Genomic DNA, 22,752 nt, shown 5'->3' with positions numbered 1-22,752 from the left:
GAAAAGTGCATTTTTTACTAAAAAGTTTATTTTTCCTCCAAGAGCAAAAAAAGTAATGTTCAATAAAAAAAGATGGATTGTCTTATAAAATACGTGAATTTTTAACAAAATCGTTGATTTCTTAAAAAAAATGACGAATTATCTACAAAACTGTTTATTTTTCAACCCGAAAAAATGATTTTTCAATAAAGAACTTAATTTTCTCAAATAAATGAATTGTTTATCAAAAAGTTAATCTTTCAACAACAAAAAATAGTTGAATATTCAACTAAAAATATGAATTTTTAATTGAAAAGTTCATTTTCAATTAATGACTTTGATTTTTTACGAAATTGTTGAATTTTCAAGCCAAAAAGGCGAATTTTTTACAAAACAGTTCAATTTTGAATCCGAAAATGTGAATCTTTAACTAAAAGTATGATGTTTTAACGGAACAAAAAAAATTATTGAAAAAGTAGTTCAACTTTAAACTAAGTAGTTGGTCCTTCAACCATAAAGTATGAATTCTGAACAACACATGTAATAGATGATGTATTAACCAAAAAAAAATTTTATTTTAAATAAAAATAGTTAAATTAAAAAAAAAGTCGAATTTGTAATAAAATAGTTGAATGCTCAACCAAAACTGATGAATTGTTAACGAAAAAGTAATTTAATTTTTCAGTTCTGTGCATCTTTTCAATGAAATTTTTCAAATCTGTGCTTTTTTCCATTAAAATTTAGTACAAAACCAAACTATATATATTCGAGTCACATAGACGTAGTTCCTCAGAGACCTGGTCGAGAATTGGTTATTTCAATGAATTTTTTTAATTACATGGAATCCTAAAATTCAATGAATTTCAAGGAATTTATTCACAAGGAGTGAGGGATTTCGTGGAGTTTTAGAAGATTTTAAGAGATTTAAAAATATTTTATGTATTTTATTTGGAATTCGTCCCGAATTATTATTAATTTATCCTGAATAATTTTGAATTCTTGTAATTTAACTAACTTCTACTTAATTCAATGGATTTTCAAATAAAAGTATTTGGTTGAAAATGAAATTTTTTATAAAAAATTAATAGTTTTAGTTAAAAATTCAACTGTTTTTTTTTAATTCAACTATTTAGTAAAATTAAGCTTTTTATTGAAAACTCATATTTTCGGGTTGAAAGTTCAACCTTTTTTTATAGATAATTTCTCTTGTTATGTTCAAAATTCAACAATTATGTTAAGAATTCATGTATTTTATTGAAAATATGTCTTTTTTGTTGAACATTAATTTTCATGCTTTTGGTCGAAAAATTAAATTTTTGGTCGAGGATTCAGCTATTTGGTTAATTTTGTCTACTTTCGTGGAATTGAACCGATATAAACATTTTTTTGTCGAAAATTAATTTTTGAACATAAAACTTGACGACTCTATTTTTGGTTCAAAAAATGTATTTTTTAGTTGTAAATTGAACTATTCGGTTTTTTGTCTACAAAAATGAATGATTTGGTTTATAAATTAGAATATTTTTTTTATGAAAATGTAACCATTTGTTAGAAAATTAAGCTCTTTACTGAAAAATCATATTTTTATTAATTTAATTATTCTTCTTGGTAGAAAAATTCATCTTTTTGGTTCGAAATTACACTATTTGGTCAAAAATAATATTTTTTGGTTGGAAATTTATGCTTTATAAATTGCAAATTCAACCATTTGGTAGAAAATTCATTTTGCTGTTGTTAAAATTTGTGTTATTTGGTATGAAATTAATATTCTTCCTTAAAATTTCATCTTTTGTTTTTTAAATTTAATTATTTTACTGAACAAATTTAAGAATTATGTTGAAAATTCTTTTAATTTTTGTTTAAAAATTTATATTTTTTACTGGGAAATGTATATATTTTGTTTAAAATTAATTTTTTCGGTCGAAAATAATTCTTATTGAAATTCCCCAATTTGTAGTTAAAGATTTAAACAAAATAAATCATTTCTAATTGAAAAGTATTTGATTGGAATATTTTAAGAATGAATAATAATTTTAAAGGGAGTTTAAAAAACTAAATGATTTGAAATTAAAAAATTAAATATTGTGTTGTATGTAATAAATATAAATAAAAATTAAACAATCTAAAATTGATAATTCAGCAATTGAACAATTTCTTCAATTTTCAATGTTTACAGTTTTAGAGTTCTGAATTTTGAATCTCTTTCATCAATTTAAATTTAGAAATTGAAATTGCAATAGTTAAATATTGAAACTTACAATTAACCATTTGTAATTTTTATTTTTATAATCGATTTAAATTAGATTCATTTTTAATAAAATGGTTGAATTTTCAATTTTTAATCCAAGAACGTGATCTATCTACCGTAAAATATAAAGTTTTAAGAAAATACACGAATATTCAATTAAGTAGTTAAATTTTTTAATTAAAAAAAGCAATCCTCTGTACAAAATGAAATAATTATACTTTTAGTTAAAAAATTCAATAACAAAAAAATAATAATAATAAAAAATAACTTTCAACCAAAGAGATGAATTTTCAACAAAAACTATGAATCTTTAACTGTAGTAGTTCAATCTTCAGTTAAATAATAAAAAATCAACGAAAAGAAAAATAAACAAAATTTTTTTAACAAATGATTTAAATTTGCACACAAAGACATGAATTATCAATAAAGTAATTTAATGTAATGCGATGTAATAAATAAAATAATGAATCTTGAACCAAACGATGAATTTGTAACCAATTTGTTTAACTTTCAATCATCAAGTTGAATTTTCAAACCTAATCACCTAATCATTGAATTTCCAACGAAAAGCATTAATTTTTAACGAAGAAGATTAATTTTCGACCGAAAAATACGAAATTTCATAAAAATTTATGAATTTTCAATTAAAAAGGATCAGTTTTTAATAAAAAATGCAATAGTTGAATTTTGTATTTAAGATAATCAATTTTCAGCACACAAAAAAATAACGAATTTTCAACAAAATAGTTTTAAACTATGTGGATTACCTTTGTAAATTACTACAGGTACCTTGGATTACTCTGAATGACAAGTTAATTATTTATATTATTTGAATTACTTCGAATCATGTAACTTACAAGTGCTCCATTTCTAATGGAAACGATTTCTCTTTATTTAGATTGCCGGTAACAAAATGAAGCTTTTCATAATAAAAAAAGTAAACCTTTAAAAAACCATGATGGTCATCAAGGTCATCCCCAAGGTCAAAACAAAAGTCACATTCATTACATACAGATTCAGCCTTCGCAGCCACAGAAATCCGACGGGTAATATTTTTCGTTAACGCTACAAATTGACCTCACTCACCTAACTTAAGCGGTTGTGACCTTCAAACCTTCGTCAGATCAGGGTCAAGGTCAAAGATTCGAATCTTATCAACGCGTGAAACTGAAATAAGTTTCTCCGCTATGGAATGTTTTAAAATAATGCTGTTCCTATAGCCATCAAACAATTGTTTGTGTTAAAATTACCTTAGGGTGACCTTTAAGGTCATCCGGAGCATATGACTTAAGTGCAAATTTGAATGTAAAATTTTCCGTTCTTTCGATTTCCAGTGTCAAAAAGGGGCGTTTCCATTTTTAAAAAAGTTGACCTTGAAACCGCTATAAAGGTCACCCTCAATGTCAAAACTAAGGTCACCATATGGTTCATTGTTAATATTTTCTGCGCGAATGACCTTGACCTTTGTGATAAATAGCTTACTTAAGAAGATACAGGCCTGTTCCACGACTTTTGTGACACCTTGTATATGGATTAGTCTGGATTAGAAGTGGATTATTTGCATTTGGTGTTTTGTTGAAAATTTAACTATTCCGTGGGAAATTTTCTTTTTGTTTAAAATTTATATTTTGGTGTTGAAAAATGAACTGGAATCTTTTTAAAATGAAATTTAAAAAAAAATAAAACATCACCTGTTTCAGCAGAAATTATATATTTTTTGCATAAAAATGCAACTATTTAATCGAGAATTCAACAATTTTGGTATAAAGTCATCCTTTTTAGTTAAAAATTCTTGTTTTTGAAGAGGAATTAGACTTTTCGTCGAAACTTATTTCTTGTTTAAAAATTCATATTTTAATCGCGAAAAGTCAACTGAAATAATTTCTGGTCGAAAATCCAACTATTTTAAAAAAATTTATCTTTTTGATTTAAAATTTATCTCTTTTATTAGAAATTTCATTTGAAATCTTTGTGAAATATTTGGAAAGTCATTGAAATCTTTGTGACATTTAAATCTATACAAAATCTTTGCGACATTTTTTTAATCTTTGCAAAATCATTCTAATCTTTGTGAAATATTTCTGAAATCCACGAAATATTTGGTAATATTTGTGAAATTATTGAAATCTTTATGAAATTTTTGGGAAATCATTGAGACCTTTGTAAAATCTTTTAAATATGTGCAAAATAATTACGAAATATTTGATACCCTTGATATCTTTGGGACAACATTAAAATCTTTCTGAAATCATTGGAAATCTTTGAAACTTTTGAAAGATTTGTGAAATTTTTTAAATCTTTGTGAAATAATTTAGGCTCATGTGAAATCTTTCAAATTTTATGCGAAATCTTTGAAATATTTTTGATATATTTGGTAATATTTGTAAAAACGATAAAAATATTTGTGAAATCTTTGAAAAATCATTGAAATCTTTGCGACATTTAAATCTATCCGCAATCTTTGAGACATTTTTTAAACTATTGACATTTTTGGGAAATCATTGATGTCTGTAAAATATTCGAAATCTATTCAAAATCTTTGCGAAAAATTTGAAATCTTTGGGAAATCATTGAAATCCTTTGAAAATATTTTTGAAGTGTATTTCGTACATTTTTGAAATTGTTGAAATCTTTGCGAAATCAATTAAATCATTATGAAACCTTTTAAATCTAATATTTGTGAAATTATTTAAATTTTTGTGAAATCTTTGGAAAATCATTGAGGTCTTCACGAAGAAATTTTTGAAACTTTAAAAAAATATTTGGTAATATTTATGAAATTATTGAAATCTTTGTAAAATCATTGATGTCTTTGTAAAATCTTCTAAAACTATCCAAAATCTTTGCGAAATATTTGAAATCTTTATGAAATCTTTGAAAAATCATGGAAGTCTTTGTGACATTTAAATCTATCCGAAATCTTTGCGAAATTTTTCTGATCTTTGGGAAATAATTGTAATCTTTGTGAAATCTTTTTGAAATCTGTGGTGAGATTTGTGAAATGATTGAAATCTTTGTGAAATCTTTGGGAAATCATTGCGGTCTTTACGAAGAAATTTTTGAAACTTTTTTGAAATATTTAGTAATATTTTTGAAATTATTGAAATCTTTGGGAAATCATTGATGTCTTTGTAAAATCTATCAAAAATCTTTATATATATTTATATATATATATATTTTATATATATATATTTAAAAATTTTTTGAAATCTTTGTAAGATCTTTGGGAAATCATTGAGGTCTTTACGAAGAAATCTTTGAAACTTTTTTGCAATATTTGGTAATATTTGTTCAATTATTGAAATTTTTAGGAAATGATTTATGTCTTTGTAAAATCTTCTAAATCTATCAAAAATCTTTGAAATCTTTATGAAACATTTGAAATATTTGGGAAATTATTGCAATCCTTTGAAAATATTTTTAAAGCATTTCGTATATTTTTGAATTTCTTCGAATCTTTGCGAATTTTTAAAAATCTTAAGTAAATCATTGGACTCTTTGGAAAATCTTCGAAATATTTTCTAAAGATTTTTGAAATTTTCGACATTTTTGTGCCATCTTTGTGAAATCTTTACAAAATATATGAAATGTTTTAAAAATATTTATAAAAATTATTGAAATATTTGAAAAATTATTAAAGTCTTTGTGACATTTAAATCTATCCGAAATCTTTGAGAAATTTTTTTGATCTTTGGGAAACAACTTTAATCTTTGTGAAATCTTTTTGAAATATTTGGGAAATCATTGAGGTCTTCGTAAAATCTTTTAAATCTGTGCAAAAATTTGAATTTGTACAACATTGAAATGTTTGAAATTTTGGAAATATTTAATATTTCAATATTTATTTCAATATTTATTATTTATTTATTTTTATTCATTTATTTAATTTTAATATTTATTTTATTTTATTTTAATATTTAACAGGAGTTTGCATCAATTTAATTATTGGACGTTAAATAGGATTTTTTATTTGGATTTTAATCTAATTTGAATTTCTTAAATTTTGCTAATATTTGTAAAATTATTGAAATTTTTGGGAAATGATTGCAATCCCTTGGAAAAATTTTCGAAGTATTTCGTATCTTTTTGAAATTCTTCGAATCTTTGCGAATTTTTAAAAATTTGAGGTAAATCATCGGACTCTTTTTGGATATCTTTGAAATATTTTTTAAAGATTTTTGAAATTTCCGAAACTTGTAAAAATCTTTGAAAAATCTTTGAAATATTTTTAAAATATTTATTAAAATGATTGAAATATTTGAAAAATCATGGAAGTCTTTGTGACATTTGAATCAATCCGAAATCTTTGTGAAATTTTTTTGATCCTTGGGAAATAATTTTAATCTTTGTGAAATCTTTTTGAAACATTTGGTAATATTTTTAAAATCATTGAAATCTTTGAGAAATTTTTGGAAAATTATTAAGGTCTTTGTAAAATCTTTTAAATCTGTGCAAAATGCTTACGAAATATTTTTAACCCTTGATATCTTTGGGACAGTATTGAAATTTAAAAAATTTTTGTGATGTTTGGTAATATTTTTTAAATTATTAAAATATTTGGGAAATCTTTCATATCTTTGAGAAAGCATTGAAATCTTTCTGAAATATTTCTGAAATCTTTAGAAATCTTTGTGAAATCTTTGAAATCTATGAGAAACTTTTATGAAATAATTGAAGTCTTTTTATAATCTTTTAAATCTTTCTGAAATAATTATAAATCTGTGAAATATTTGAAATTTTTTTTTTTTTTAATATTTCGTAATATTATTGAAACTACTGCATTGAAAAATGCCAAAAAGGTAGATTAAATGTTTTATATGTAAAAAATTTTTATGTCAGGAAATAAAAATCCAAGGACATTGCGACCTTCAGTTATAGGTTTTCACATGACATGAAAGAGTTCCGAAGGTGACTGAAAGGGTTGACAGTCGTTTAATCATTGTCAAACAGATCATTTATCTGATATTGTGATATAGTTACGGCCCTGTCCTTGGGTGTCAGGGGCCTTCTGACAATTTCGTTCGCAACAGATGCACCGGCACGGCGAAGGGAGGGTGGGGGTGTACCGGTGGGGGTGCCTGCCTTCCTTGCTTGCACTCCTTCAATGCCTCCACTTCCACTTGTTTCGCTTCGGATTTCGTATTCGTTCGTAGTCACTCGAAAGCGCGTTGCCGGCCAGGCAACATCGGGACCACTCGTCCCTTACTCTATTCATGTTTACTAATCAAATCATTTCAATAAAAAAAGACCCAACCGGAAAGGCCCAATAAATAAAAAAATCAGATTGAAAAAAAAACTAGTGCATCGTTAATTAAACTTTCTCGACAATTTAAATTAAAGTCTGCTTATAAAATTTATTATTGCTGGAAACATTGTTTTTTTTTTTTTTTAATTGTTCGACATCTAAGTGTGCAGGAACTCGAAACTTGGAAGTGATGTTCGCCAGTAAGAGGAAGGAATTTTCAAAGGTGTGAGTGAGTTGTGAAGTGGTATCAATTTTTTCGGACTCTTGTGAATTACTTTATCTTTTGAGATGACGGAATCTTTGGTAAGAGAAGTGGATTCCCACATTGTGACCCTTATATCGAAACTTTCAACTCTTCGGGAAAATCATGTCGATCCGACTGCGGATAGACGACCTCCGATGTCCATAGAGGCAAAGAGTTTGGAACTTTGGAGGGCTGTTGCTGTTGAGTGCTTTGCGACTTTTCTCTTTAGCTTGGTGGTTTCCGGTGCGGCAAACGCTTCCTACCCTTCTGGTAGCGGCTTATCAGCACTTTCGACTGCCATCGCTGCCGGCTTTGGAATTGCGGCTATTACACTCATTTTTGGACACATTAGTGGTGAGGTTTTTATTTCTTTTTTCTTTATCCTTCCTTTTATGCAAATGTTTTTAAAATTAACATTTTTTAAAATACTTTTTAAATTCTATTTCTAAATTTTTGTTCAATATTGGACTTTCTGAAATTGTTTCTAAATTCTAGAGATTAAAATTTGCTCAATAAATTATTATATTTTGACAATAAGCAAAAGTAATTTATATGAACTAGAATGATTTAAACTTTTGTATTCGCTTCCGGCATAGTTTGCCTAATTTTATTTTTTCCTTCGAGCATATTTATCCTTTTCAGAGCGGTAATTTTTCATCTTGTTGGAAGAATTAATCCTGAGCGAGTTCAGTTACACTTGCCCCAATTTCCTGATTATTTATGGGGGGGGGGATACATATAAAACATAACCTTCGAATTTCTTGACAACGTACGATTTAAAAAATAATATTTTAAAATTCGAAATGCATTTAAAAATCCAAATTGTAATCCAATATTTATTTTTTTTAACGTAGTTTCTATATTCTAAAGATTACAATTGTTGCCCTTTCCTAGTGGCTGGGGGGAGGGGGGTATATAGAGATAAAACAGAACCTCTGTTCTAATAGCATAGAATTAAAAAAATACAGTTAAATCTGGATTTAGTGTCGGTTTTGGGACTGACGGTGACGATAAATTCAGTATCGAAACTGGCTTATCACGCCTGACTGAACACCGCGGAAGCACTAAATCCAGATTCGAGTGTAATAATATTTTTCTTGGATCAAGTTTAATTTGTATGATTCAAAATCCTAATTCCCAGCAAAGAATTTTCCATTCTTTAGTTGCCAAAACTGTTTTCTGCCTAATTTTTCTTTTACAACCAAAATATTTCAGATTTGAGCTTATAGCTCTATTTATCAAATAAAATAGATTATTTGATAGCAAGAAAAATTAATATGATGAAGGAATAAGCTAATTACTTCAAACTGAGGTAAACTTTCCGCGATTGCAGGTCGAGTTCGCCGAAGATATCTGTGGTCCACTGCGGAAAGTTTACCTCAGTTTGTGTATCCACCTCGCGTTTACTCTGCTTGACTTTAATTAAATGAAAGTTAAGTTAATAGCTCCTGATAATTAATCGAAATTAAATTCTCAAAAATGAATAAATAATTAGTTTTGTCGTTTCTCTTAATTTTCTCAATTTTTCTGCAGTTTGAGACTGCTTAAATAAAATAAAGAGATTCTTCCTGCAACGAGGGTATATTGTGGTATATCTATTGTAGTATCGTTTGCGGTGAGCCCTCATGTCTTCTCTTGATTGGCTCGTTAACTGATTGTTACGTATGATGTATGTATGTTTCGACTTTCGAGTTATTACTTTTGGTATGGACTGTCACACTATTCTCATTTTATGCCTATTAAAGCGCTCTCTGTGCTTCATCCTATAAAATTTTAAATAGTCTTCCACGCTCTCTAGAAATGCGTTCCAAACAGTAATTGAGGAGACAATTGAGTCGGATTAGTGAACGAGACATTCTTAATAAAACTTTCATTTAAACAGTCGCTCTCATTTTTAAATATCCATTTTTAAAGTATAGTCGAATCTGGATTTAGTGTTTCCAAGAATTGACACCGTGGGGAGATGTACGCTGTTCATCCAAGCGTGACTAACCGGTTTCGAGGCTCAAGTTTATGATCACCGTCAGTCTCAAAACCGACACTAAATACAGATTTGCCTGTACCTGGACTTTAAATCTTTTCAAACCATTGTACTTGTCTGTAAGGAAATTTATCTTTTTATTAACAATTTTTCTGTAGAAAAAAAATTAATATTCTTGTTAAAGAATTCTTTTAAACGTACTTTTGAAAAATATAGCAACTTTTATTTGATTAAAATATCTTACTTAATTTTGAAAAATCTTGAAAACTACTTTTGAAAACTGTAGCAATGTCATTTGATTAATAGATTTTACAATTATTTTCAACAGTTTTATTAATATAGATGTAAATTTGCCGTAGTTTGAAAAAAATTTAATTTATTTGGACAAAGTGCCTACAAAAGTTAATAAACTTTTACGTCTAATAAGCTAAAGACAGGGGCAGAATGTTAATTTTATAAAAAAATATTGCAAAAACATCAGGTTTTAATATTTTCTAAAAATTAGAATATCCCTTGAAATAATTAACATTTTTTTTAAAGTTCTTATGCTCATTTTGAAGGTAAATCGTCATAGTATTTTTCTAAATTATTACGATATTTTTAGAATGTTTTCACTAGCTTTGACCCTGGGATAAAACTTGGTGCAAAAATGTCGCAAAATTTCAGATAATTATTGTACTGACTGCATGATTTAAAATATTAAAAATAATTGTATTTAAAAAAAATTAATTCAGTTTATTAAAATGTGATAAATGATTTTAAACATTTTTGTAAGTATTGGCGCATTTTTGAAATTTTGCGACTTTTTTTCATAAATAATATATTTTAATCATGTTTGACCCTAGGGAAGTATTTATGAAAAAAAAATCTAAAAATATTTTAAAGATTGACGAAAATAACCAATTATTTTTAAAAATTGTGATCCCTTCTAGTTATTGGAATCTTACAAAAAAATCGAAATTTGTTCATTTTTTGCAATATCTTTTAAAAATATGCAAAATACGTAATTATATTTCGATAAATATTGATACATTTTATAAAAAACCTCTACAAATATCTTCACAATTACAAAAAACATGGAGAATTTGCTTTCAAATGAGTCCAAGAGCTTAAAAAAATTGTAATACTTTCTAAAATTATTCCACTCTTTTAAAACAATCGATATTTGATAATTTGATATTTTATATGATAAAAATGATGATATTTGAATTTTGGAAATTTTTCGACTTTATCGCATCAAGTTTTAACCCAAGGTAGAATCAATGAAAAAATTCTAAAAATATCTTAACAGTCAAAAATAATTATATGAACAATTTTCTTTAAAATGAGTCCAAGAACTTAAAACAATTTTCATTCTTTCTACAGTTATTCCAATCATTCGAAACCATCGAAATTTGATCTTTTTTGCAATATATTAAAAAAATCAAAATACATAATTATATTTTAATAAGTATTAATATCGTTTATTAAAATATAATAAAAAATGATTTTTAACATTTTTGTAAATAGTTGCACATTTTAGAAATTTGGTGACTGTTTTGAATCAAGTTTAACCCCAGGGAAGAATCTATCAAAAAAATTCTATAAATATCTTTAAAGAAAATCATAATAAATATATACATTTTAATAAATATTAATATCATTTATTAAAATATAATAAAATTTTTTGTAAATAGTTGCACATTTTTGAAATTTGGCGACTATTTTGCATTATTTTTGACCCTAGGGATGAATAGATAAAAAAATTCTAAAAATATCTCAAGTATTAAAAAAAGTTTGATGGAAAATTTTCTTTTAAATGATTCCAAGAATTGAAAGGGATTGTAATCCTTTCTAAAGTTATTCCAACCTTTCAAAACCATCGAAATTAAAAATTTTTTGGTAGTATCTTTTTTTATAAAATTGATGCTTTGACTGCAACTTATGCTTATCAGGCGCAGAAGTTTTAGGGTCATTACGAGAAAAAATTTAGTTTCAGAATTATAAAAATTAATGCACAAATTAAAAACAATTATTTTCTTCTTTCCAAAGACTTCGATAATAATTCCAAATGGATTTTCTAAATTGAGAAACACCTTGTAAGAAAACTATTGATTTCCATTGTCCTGAAATTACTCGGATTTGAAAAGCAACAGGTTTCAAACAAGTTCCTATTTATTACAGGGGGACACGTAAATCCTGCGGTGTCAGTGTCGTTTGCTTTGGCCAGCAAAATATCGATACTCAGAGCTGCCCTTTACATCGCAGCCCAATGTGGAGGTGGAATAGCCGGAGCTGCAATGATCTATGGGTAAGTGAATTAAAAAAGAAAGTTACATTTTAATGATCCCCAATTGATTCGCTGACTTAAATAGTAAAAAATCAATAATAAAAAAAACTCAAAACAAGACATCGTAATGCACTGGCCCAGGAGCAGCTGCAAGATACGAAATTGGAGAGTAGCAGTGGCATGTGGTCGAGCCCCCAAAAAGTCGACTACTTTTTTTTTCCTTCAAGTATTCGGCGCGCGAGCAGGTTTTGCGCCTGCAATGTAAGTTCTTTAGTTTTTCTTTCGGTCAAATCTCTCTCTCTCTCTCTCTCTCTCGGAGATGTCGAAAGTTGATCTGGATATTTCGAATTCTGTGTGACTTCTACCCGGAATGGATGTTCCACAATTTCTGAGAATAGGGCCAAAATTTTACCGGGGAGAAAAATAAAATGCAAATTGGATCCTTTCACACAGAAGACAAGTGACACGATTTTTAAGGCATTCAGTTTGACTACAAAGAAGAAGGACAAGAGAGTGAAACTGACGCTTGTGGGAAGTTTCGATAAGGTACTTGTGCTCTAAACAGAAATTTAAAGGCAATTAATTAAGAGACCTAATTCTCCCCGGAACTGGCACTCTAAGCAAAATTATTTAATGATTTTGGCTCTCTTGAACCATCATCCAGAATCGATTTTCTTTCGGATGTTTTAAATGCCCAGGCTCGTCTTCTCGATGGGTGCACGTGCCTTATAATTCGTTTGAGGTCCGCCCTTTGAGCAAAAAAGGTTGGACGATTTGGATTGGAGAAAGAGAGAGAGAGAGAGGAAGGGTTTTTAGAGGTGAGAGAGATATGGAGAACAGGAGAGTTGAATTTGTTAAAAAGAGAAGAAAAAGAAGATAGCGAAGTGGAAGGAAGGGAGAAAGAAAGGCAGAAAGAGGCACGCGTAATTGGCAGTCGAGGCGAGGCGAGGGAGAGCCTCGAGCACCTGCCTCTCGAGTCCTGCGGCCACCGCCTCGCAGCTGCCGCAGATGTTTCGTGGACCAAAAAAGATTGAGAGGAAAGGATCGTAAGACGAAGATAATGAATGCCTATGCATGCGAGGTGGGACAAGTTTCACGAAGCATATCTCGTTCAAAGAGGACACGAAACCAAGAGTAGAGCAAACGATGGCAGATGTTACTTGGATCTTTACTTTGGTATCTACACCTTCTGTCCTCCTTTTTACCTACTCTCTTGCCTCTTTAGGCCAACGGGGCTTACTCACTGAGAAATCTTTATATCTTAAAACTATGATTGTGACAATCTCAATCGAATTTGCATAGAGAGTGCTAAGATTTTTGTGAGATTGCTGGGAGTGCCCAGATTTCCAAAACTTCTTGAGATCGGGACTCGAGGAGAGATGGAACTCGGCTAAGTTCGCCGGCGTTCGGATGGAGTCGGCCCTCAGTTCAACTCGCCTGAGCAGCGTGTGCGTCACGAATGTGTGAATGTTTCACGCTTGGCGAAAGATTTTTAAGAGTTTCTTAAAGAGTTATTCCAAGAAATTAATTTGATCTTATTCTTCTTCAAGATTACAAATTCAGCCGCTTTTAATCCCGAACAGGGTCTTCCCAAAGGATGATTTTAAATTTCCGTTTTTCTACGGGTCGGTTATTAATTTTTCCCGCACGGGTTTAAAATTTTACATCATTTCAGACGATTTTCTAAATCAGAATTTGACTTTTTTTTTTAATTCTTAAAAGACTTTCTTCTAAGAGACTTTATAACAGAAAAAGATGGGATTCCACAAATAAAGATTTTTCATTCATGAATTAAAAAAATGGTTACTAACATTGTTGAATCTTCAAGCCAAGAGACGAATTTTCTGTACAAAAATTGAATTTTCAACGAGAAAACGTGCGTTTTCAGCGATAAAAAAAATAATTTTCAACCAAATAGTTAAATTTTCAACCAACGAGATGAATTTCCTACTAAAAATATGAATCTTCGACCAAAAATGGACAAAGAAAGTGGTTCAAACCAAATAGTTAAATTCACCAGCCGAGAAGATTAATTTTCAACCAAAAAAGATGAAATTTCTGCTAAAACATACATTTTTAAATGGAAAAGACAAATTTTCAAAAAAAAAATTTTAATTTTTTTACGATGGTAATTGCATTTTCAATCCGGAAAGATGAATTTTCAACCAAAAGAGATGACATTTGAGAAAAATTGTTGAATTTTCAAATAAAGAGTTGCTTTTTATCCCAAAAAGATGAAATTTTGAATCAAAAAGACACATTTAAAAAAAGGTGAAATTTTACCTATAAAAAAGGTTTCAAGTTAAATTTTCAACACCAAAATATTAATTTTAAATAAGAAATTTTCTGAAAAATAGTTGAATTTTCAACCCAAAAGGATGACTTTGACAAAATTTTTATATTTTTAACGAAACAATTGCTTCTTTATCTAAGAAAAATGCAGTTTCTAATCAAATAGATGAGTTTTTGAAATAAAAATACAAATTTTCACCAAAACAAAAGTAGAATTTTCGTCCGAAAAAATTTTTTAAAATGACTATTTTTGAAAAAAAATTGAATATTAAAGCTAAAAGTTGAATTTTTATCTAAGAAAAATGTAGTTTCTACTGAAAAATATGAATTTTTAAATTAAACAGACAATTTTTCCAAAAAACAGTCTAATTCTCATTAAAAAAAAAAAAAACAGTTTGGCCCCTTTTCAACACAAATGTATAAATTCGAAATAACAAGATAATTTTCTATTAAATAGATGCACTTTTAATAAAGCAGTTGAATATTTTCCGCTGGCTATTAATAATTAAAGTCCAGAGTCTTAAACTTGTACTATTTTTGACCTAGAAGCTTTTATAAACGGAATAAAAAAATTCTAAATTTTGATTTTTCACTGAACAATAGAAAACCCTGACTTTTTAAAAATTGTTGTTGGCTAGGTATTTAAGTATAACAAGTCTTTCTTTTTTAATTTGGAAGAGGGAAGTTTCCCATTTTGATAAATTTTTATTGAGAAAAAATTTTCTTTTTTAATTCAAACCAATTCTGATTTGGAAACAAGCAGTTTTCAAAATCTGACTGGTTTTATAAATCATGCTAAAATTCCGATGTACTGCTTTCCAAAGTTTTATTTGGACTCATGTTTATTTAACTACTAATGCTTTCTAGTTAAAACAGTTGAGTTATTAACATTGAAATCTGCAAATTATTTCATTTTGAACAGATTCAGAATCATCTTGTAAAATCTATTATTGTTCAATTCTAAATACTCGAACGTCAATTAATATTTTAACAAATGTCAAATTCAAACGCATTTTAAATGATTGCAAATTATTTTATAGAATTTTCTTCCAAAATTATTAAAATTTCTGTTCAAAACATATTTACTGTAATTTCATGGTTTTCCCCGGTCTCGAAAAATTCGCGGTTTTCCAGTCGAGTGGCCACCCTGATCGCTGTAAGTTATTGAATATGTGAAATGAATTATAGGTTTGAATTTCAAAGAATTTTGACTTTTATGGCTCAATGTCCCCTTTATCAACTTCAGAAATAGCTTCTTAAAGAAAAAAAATATGGAGGGCCTTAGGGAGAGTTTTAGGGGACTAAATATCATAGGGTAGTATCTTCCTAATGTTAGATCTGACATTTACGATGGAGCATGTCATATTTAAGTGACTCTAGATTCTAGAGAGAAACAATTTTTCATATTTCTAGATCATTTTTAATGAAGTTTTCTAGCGTTTTTTAAAAATTCATTCATCAACATTTTTCTAAAAACCACCTACAAGTAAGCGTTTAAATCTAAAATTGTTCCATTCCAAGTACAGGAGAACCTCGATTATCCGGCCTTCGATTAATCGAGGGTCCGCGTTATCCGAGAGTCCGCGTTATCCGAGGCAACGGGACTCATCCAAGCACTCCGCATTAACCGATGTGTATGCTCGGATAATACAAAGAATCATTAATAAAACCGATATTGCAGCTAAAAAACGATTGAGCAGATTGAAACAGTGCTCTATTACCGACTTCCTTGGGCCACGTTAGTTACGATGCTTTGTGCTATAAAGATAAATCCACATTCGTAAGTGGTTTAATTTTATTTGCTAAATGTTTATATTTATTTTTTTATTTAAATTACGTCAAAAATAGATAACTATTCCGAATTTTGTACTTCTTCCGTATTATCCGAGTTTTCGCATATCCGAGGTATATTCTCCCCACATTACCTCGGATAATCGAGGTTCTACTGTAATAAAAACTGAGCTGCAAATGAAGGCACTCAATTTGAAACTCTTGTGTTTTAAACTTTTAAAATTGAAGTTTTAAAGTTGTTTCATTCAAAAATGTTGTATTTACATGCAGAATCAATCAAGGAATTTAAAATTGTTTAAAATTATACCATTTATAGCAATTTTAAATTCTAACTCGAGCTTAGAATTGGTTGAAAATTGAAAATTCCCTGTTTAAATCCGAAATTTTTATTATTTTTGAAAAATTCGCTGCTCAAATCCCGAATTCTAATTCTTTTAGAAAATTTTCCATTTCAACTAATTGTAACAATTATAATTTTTTTGAAAAATTCCCAGGTCCAATTCATAATTTCAAGTTTTTTCGAAAATACTTCGTTTCAACGCACAATAATAATTTTGTTTGAAAAATTTAATTTTTCATTGAGAATTGTTATTCTCCATGATAAATTCCACTTCCAACTCAGAATTGGTTAAAATTTGAAAATTCCTTGTTCGTATCCGGAATATTAATACTTTTCGAAAAAAATTTTCGTTTTGACTTAGAATGATAATTTTTTGTGAAATTCCATGTTTTAATTCATAATGTTAATTTAAAAAAAAATCCCGTTTCAACTTGGAATTAGAATTCATTCTATTAAAAAAATTCCTGTTTCAGCTCGGAATTTTTTAAAATTTTAACATTCCCTGTTCAAAAAAATTTCTTTTGGACAAATACCAGTTTCAACTCAAAATTTGTTACAATTTGAAAATTCCCTGCTTCAACTTGGAATTAGAATTCTTTCGAAAAATTTCCTGTTTCAAATTCAGAATTTTCATCCTTTTCGAAAATTTCCAGCACTGGCTCGGAATTTGTTAAAATATAAAAACTTCCGGTTCCAAGTCAGAATTATTATTTTTCTGGATAAATTCCAGTTCCAAATATAAATTTGTAAAAGATTGAAAATTAAATTATTTTTATTTTAAATAGCTTAAAGATCTTTAAAATGCTTCAAAATTTTATTTCAAGATCGTGAAACACCTACATGTTTCAAATTTTTTCAAATTTAAAAAGATTATTAAAAGTTCTTCAGAACTTTTTAATATCTTTGAAAAGTATTCGAATTTCAAATAATTTTTTTAAATAAACAATGATTTTCAATTTTCCTAGCAATCGTAAGAAATGGTATTATTTTTTTGAACCCTTTTACAATTCTTAAAAAGCTTCTAAATTTTTAATTTGAAATCTTCTAAAATCTACATTTTTTTTTTAATTAAGCCGTTGGCTATTTTAATTTATTTTGAATGTTTGCAAATCTTCTCTTTAACTTACTCGAATGTTTTCTAAGAATAAACGGGGTTCAAGTGTTATTTATTTAATTTAATTGTCACGTTCAGTTTTTTTTTAGTTTTGTATATTTAATTTATAATTACTGTTTTAAATGGACTGAAATTATATTAAAAATTTTATCCAAGCCTTTAATAATTAAAAATATATTATTTTTAAATTATTTTAAAATTAAGAATTGTTTATAAAGTTTCAATATGGCTTTTACATTTTCCAGACTTTCCAATGGAAACCGTTTTTAACGTCCAAATCTGGAAATTCTAAAATTGTAAACTGATTCCGAATCGTTTTCTACAATAAATTATTACTGATTTTTTAAAATCTTAAAGTGCAATTCAATTTGAAAAATCATGATCAAAAATCTTCGATTTTAAATGTTTCTAATTTTTAATTCTTTAAGTCATTAAAACTGTATTTTAAAATTATTTTAATTCAAATATACGCCTAAAAATGTAAAATGTAGCATTTTTAAAGTGAACAATTTTCGAATTACGCATTCTAAACTGAATGATGTCATAATTGAAAAAGATCACAAGTTAACATTTGAAAAATTTCCTGTCAAAAAATAAATTTACAGTCATTTCCCGATCCTGCGGCCACCCTGAAAAAATATTTTTTATCATAACTTAGCAAATAAATACTACCTAAACAAAAAGCAGGGTTCGCAAACCGCCGGGTTTTAATTTAAATCAATTAAAATCCCAAAAAAGGGTTGAAAGTCGTAACTTCTCAGCCTCTTTGAATCAAACTCTTAGAACAATATATTTGTCACGGATAGTTTGATCTGAGTCCTTCTTCGAACATTAGATTGCGATTTATAGGTGGGTTGTTTAGTGGTCCCTATATTGCGTTGCACTGGCTGTGGGGAAAAAGGGTCACAATAAAATGAATTGATCCACATGAAGAAACCAAAGAACAATGGCAACTCACACCCTCTCGGAAAACTTGGGCGGCGCGTGTTTTACACAGGCAGTTGCCACTTGGTAAGAAGAATAACAGATGCAGTCCTTTTTTATCGGAAGGATCGGATGGGTGGGTTGGAGGGTGTCATCCCAGGAGACTCTCCTACAAGGGTCACCCAGTTAACTATAGTATTGTTCGATTATTATTTCTCTACATATCGCGCACTTGTTACCTCTTTGTGGGCTCATATGTGGTATTATCCACTAGCTGGTCAATCGTGTCATATGCAACCACCAATGAAACCCATAAACCTCCATAAGAGCGTCCATTACTTTATTTTTTTATGAAAAAAAAAAAAAACGTTTAGAAAGTGTAGGCGTTTTCCGAATTTTGTAACAAAAGACTGATACTATCTTTAATAATTTTTTTGGAGATCAAATTGATACTCTCAGATTTAGTATGTAACGAATCTATTGATTCTTTCTTCGATTCTTTGTTGTTTTTTATTTTTTTGTTTGTTGTTATTGATGCTAAGAGGAAAGAGGAGAGAAAAATGAGAAAGCAACCGACCAATTTGTTCAGTTGCCTTCTCAGTTTTCTTTCTTCTTTTTTATTTTTGATCCAAGGGAAAACGAATTTTTTTAGGAGGGGGGGGGGGTTGTTTTCAGATAGCAATGGGAACATTTTATGGTGGTTTTCTGAACTTGGTCTTTCATTCTTGATTTTATTTTAAGGAATTCTTCACATTAACTTGATTATTAGACGTTAAAAAGGATTTAAAATTTTATTTTATTCTTATTTAAATTTCTTAAATTTTTATTCGATTGACAAGTTGCGAGATAAGGAGGCACATTAAAAGTTTAGTTTTTAAAGGCGATTATGGAGGTTAAGAATATAAGGTCTATGTTATATAGTTTACATTTTTATACATTTCGACCTAAATTATGTCTCTACGAAATAGATAAATTAATTTAAAAATAGAAATATTTCTCATTTACTTGTTGTTACAGAAAAAAATCATAAATGTCGAATTTCTGAGAATTTTGAGACAGTAATAAGCATGTGGTTTGTTAAATTAATTTAAAGTATTTTTTAAATTATTAAAAAAAATTGTGACATGCTTATGAATAAATTTTTTAAATACTGAATTATGCTAATAATTTATTTAGATTAATTTTTAATTCCTTAATTCTCTCCACAACTCAGTAGATATATTTTACAGAAATAGAATTTGCACAGAAAAATTACTCATTTTCATAATGATAATTAAATTTGTAGAAAGACGAGGAAAGGACCGGGAATTTAATTAAAAACCCAAGAATTTACTTCAGTTTTGTTGAAAATTAATTCCTTCCACTGAAAATTTGAATGTCCATTTTTGGTTGAAAATTAATTTTTTCTTGTTCAAAATTCAACAATTTGGATAAGAGTTTGTCTTTGTTCATTAAAAAAATTGTAATTTAATTATTTCGTTGCGAATCCACATATTTTGTTAAAAAAAAACTTTTTTGGTAGAATATTATCTTTTTCTTTACAAGTTGATCTTCATGTTTAAAAATGATTAATTTTAATTTAAAAAAATTTATTGTTGAAATATGAGCTATTTGATAGAAAACTTGTTTTTCTTTAGATGAAAAGGAATTTTTTGCCGAAAATTTAACTATTTTGATAAAAATTTGTTTCTTTTCCAGTTTTATTATTATATATAATATTTAATTATTTAATTTATTTGATCATTTTTTCGATGAAAAATGATATTTTTCAGTTGAAAAATCATATTTTTGGTTTTAAAGTCAACTAGTCCAGTTAAACATTTACAATTTTAGTTGGAAATTCATCACTTTGATTGAAAATGTAACCATTTTTTTAAAGTTGGTTTTTTTTTGGGTGGAAAGATTTTTTTATGAAAGTAATTTTTTTAATTTAAAATTTGAATTATTCTAGTTAAATATTCCATAGTTTTAGTTGAAAATTCATGTTTGTTTAAACATTAATTTTTTTAACCTAAAGTTTAATTATATATATTTTGGTTGACAATTTATCTTTTTTAGTGCAAATTAATTCTTTGTTGTTAAAAATCGAACTATTTCGGTTGAAGATTCATCATTTTAGTTCAAAATTCATCAGTTTGGTTGCAAATTTAAACTTTTTTTCTTGAAAATCCGGTTTTTCTTTGTTGAAAATTAATTTTTTTAAACTAGAAGTTTAACCATTCCATGTTTTGTTAGGAATTAATAATTTTTAGTGTAAAATATATTTGGTTCAAAATTAATTTATTTTTTAATTGTTTGCTCTGTTGTGTTGAAGGATGTTTATAATGAGTCGTGAATTAAAATAATTGTTTGCGTTCAGCGGTAAATATTTATATGTTACTTTTAGTTGACCGGGAACATTGAAAAACTTGATCGGGAAGAAACGGAAAATGACCGGGAATTTGAAATCGTCCGCCGAATCGCCCCCCTGATATGGATTTAACAGGTTAAAACATTTAAAACTTTAAAACCGATACTTCTTATTGCTCGATCGAAATCCCTCGTTTCTTTTTAATGATCGATATTGAGAAAAACAGTTGGTTAGACGATAATTTTTACAGCGAGAAGCATCTACGCTAATTTTTCCTTTTTTCTGTAGATGGTGGTGATATCCGCTGGTTATCATTTGGCCATTCAAGTTTTCAGGATACTATATTGATGTTCCTGTTTCTTGAATTCTTCTATCTTAATCATGAATTTGTATTGTCACTTGATTTTCACTTGTTCTGTATGTGAAGTAATGGAAAGAAATGAAAATAGTGACTTCTAAAATCCAAGTTAGAACCTAATGATCCCAGGATCGCGATTTGTTGACAGTTTTCAAACAAACGAAAACACCAGAAAAGTTTAACTCTATTTTGAGGTTTGGAATGCTTCAAATTTATAACACCATTAAAGCATCCCCTCGTTTTTCTTTCTTAAATTCCCCTCCGATGCCAGTGACCCTTCAGAGTTCAGATGACCATGTTGCGCGAATCTTAGGCAGGACTATAGGTATTGACAGGACCCTGAAATTTACTGCTATTAAACTCTTCGATCTTAGAATTTGGGGTCACGAGTCACAAGTTAAGCAGCTTTCCCCATAAACTCGAAAGGAACAAAACGTGTAGAATAAGATATCGGTAGTTTGTTTTGAAAAGCAAGTCAAGCGTGATTGCACACTGCACTCATGGGGTGTTGCATTGATTTTTCCAAGTTTTGAGACTTTCGAGGGGAAAGAATCATTGTTTGAAACTAAAGTCCCATAGTATTATATAAAACTAGGTGGCTATTTGTCAAAGGGGGTTTATGAGGTTTATGTTTATGGGGTTGCCACCACGAATCGAGGAAACAGCTGTAAGGAAGCAGGTGGGTTCTGACGTCAGGAGGACACACGCGGCTCGCGTGGCTAACCGGATATGTTCACGAGGATCCGCTTCTCGCTTCGCTTCTTGTCCCGAAGGCATTTCAAAAAAGAAGTGCTGGATCTAGACTTTCTTATACCTGACGGTGAAACATAATGCCTCCATAATCGACAGGATGTTGTACCAATTTTTTTTTCTTTTTATTATCAAGTTCTCATCCAAGTTTCCATTTTCAGGTCCCATAATCCTCCTTGGTCTCCATTTTTTATTCTCTGCAATATCGTAAAATGGAAATACGCGGCTTGTTTCTTCGAGGGTTGACAATAAAGTGCAAGAAGGAATTAGATATTGATGATTCAAATATTTAATCTCTATGTGACCAGCGTAGATTTAATTCTTTAACAACTATTTATCATCCCTTGAAGTTCCCTTTACCAATACAGAAACTGCATCAAACAAGATTTAAAATAAATTTTAACATTTGTGAAAAAGAAAAGAATCGATAATCTTAAAATATGCTGTTCAGATAAAGAGACAATTATTCATAAAAAATAAAGTTGCTCGTGAGCCGGTTTCTCCCACTGTGGCAGCTCACACTATTTTACGATATTGAATTTCAATTTTTTGTTTCCCCTCTCAAGTTTTAATTTTCTTTGCAACTCTCGAATAAGAATCTTGAAAAACATCTTCGGTGGTAAAACGCGCGGATAAGCAATATCTTGCCGTCAAAGCTCTTGAATATGAAGTCTTAAGCCGAGCATTCAGATTTGCACCATTTGACCTGCTTGGATGCAAATACATCGGTTATTTCCCTCAGCTACAGAGAAATTCATGTCAAGTGAATGCACTCGAAAAAAGTCGCACTTTTTCCTAAATCCAGGGCTTAGATCGATTTTGAAATATCGCTCCTCCGAATCTTAGATTTTTTAACATAAAAGACAG

The 22,752-nt window shown here is 28.6% G+C and overlaps 1 protein-coding gene across 1 annotated transcript in view; it reads left to right on the top strand.

Annotated features, from left to right (window-relative positions):
• The first annotated feature begins 7,409 nt into the window (after positions 1-7,409).
• Positions 7,410-22,752, top strand: part of LOC117167553 (neurogenic protein big brain) — a 38,358-nt gene continuing 23,015 nt past the window's right edge. The window contains exons 1-2 of the mRNA XM_033352575.1: positions 7,410-8,070; positions 11,861-11,987. Of these exons, the coding sequence (XP_033208466.1) occupies positions 7,761-8,070; positions 11,861-11,987 (437 nt within the window). The 5' untranslated portion in view covers positions 7,410-7,760. The remainder of the gene's footprint in view (positions 8,071-11,860; positions 11,988-22,752) is intronic.

This window comes from Belonocnema kinseyi, chromosome 2 (assembly GCF_010883055.1).
Source record: "Belonocnema kinseyi isolate 2016_QV_RU_SX_M_011 chromosome 2, B_treatae_v1, whole genome shotgun sequence".
Taxonomy (NCBI): Eukaryota; Metazoa; Arthropoda; class Insecta; order Hymenoptera; family Cynipidae; genus Belonocnema; species Belonocnema kinseyi.
Note: the sequence above shows the minus strand (reverse complement) of the source record. Positions and strands in the feature narration are given on the sequence as shown.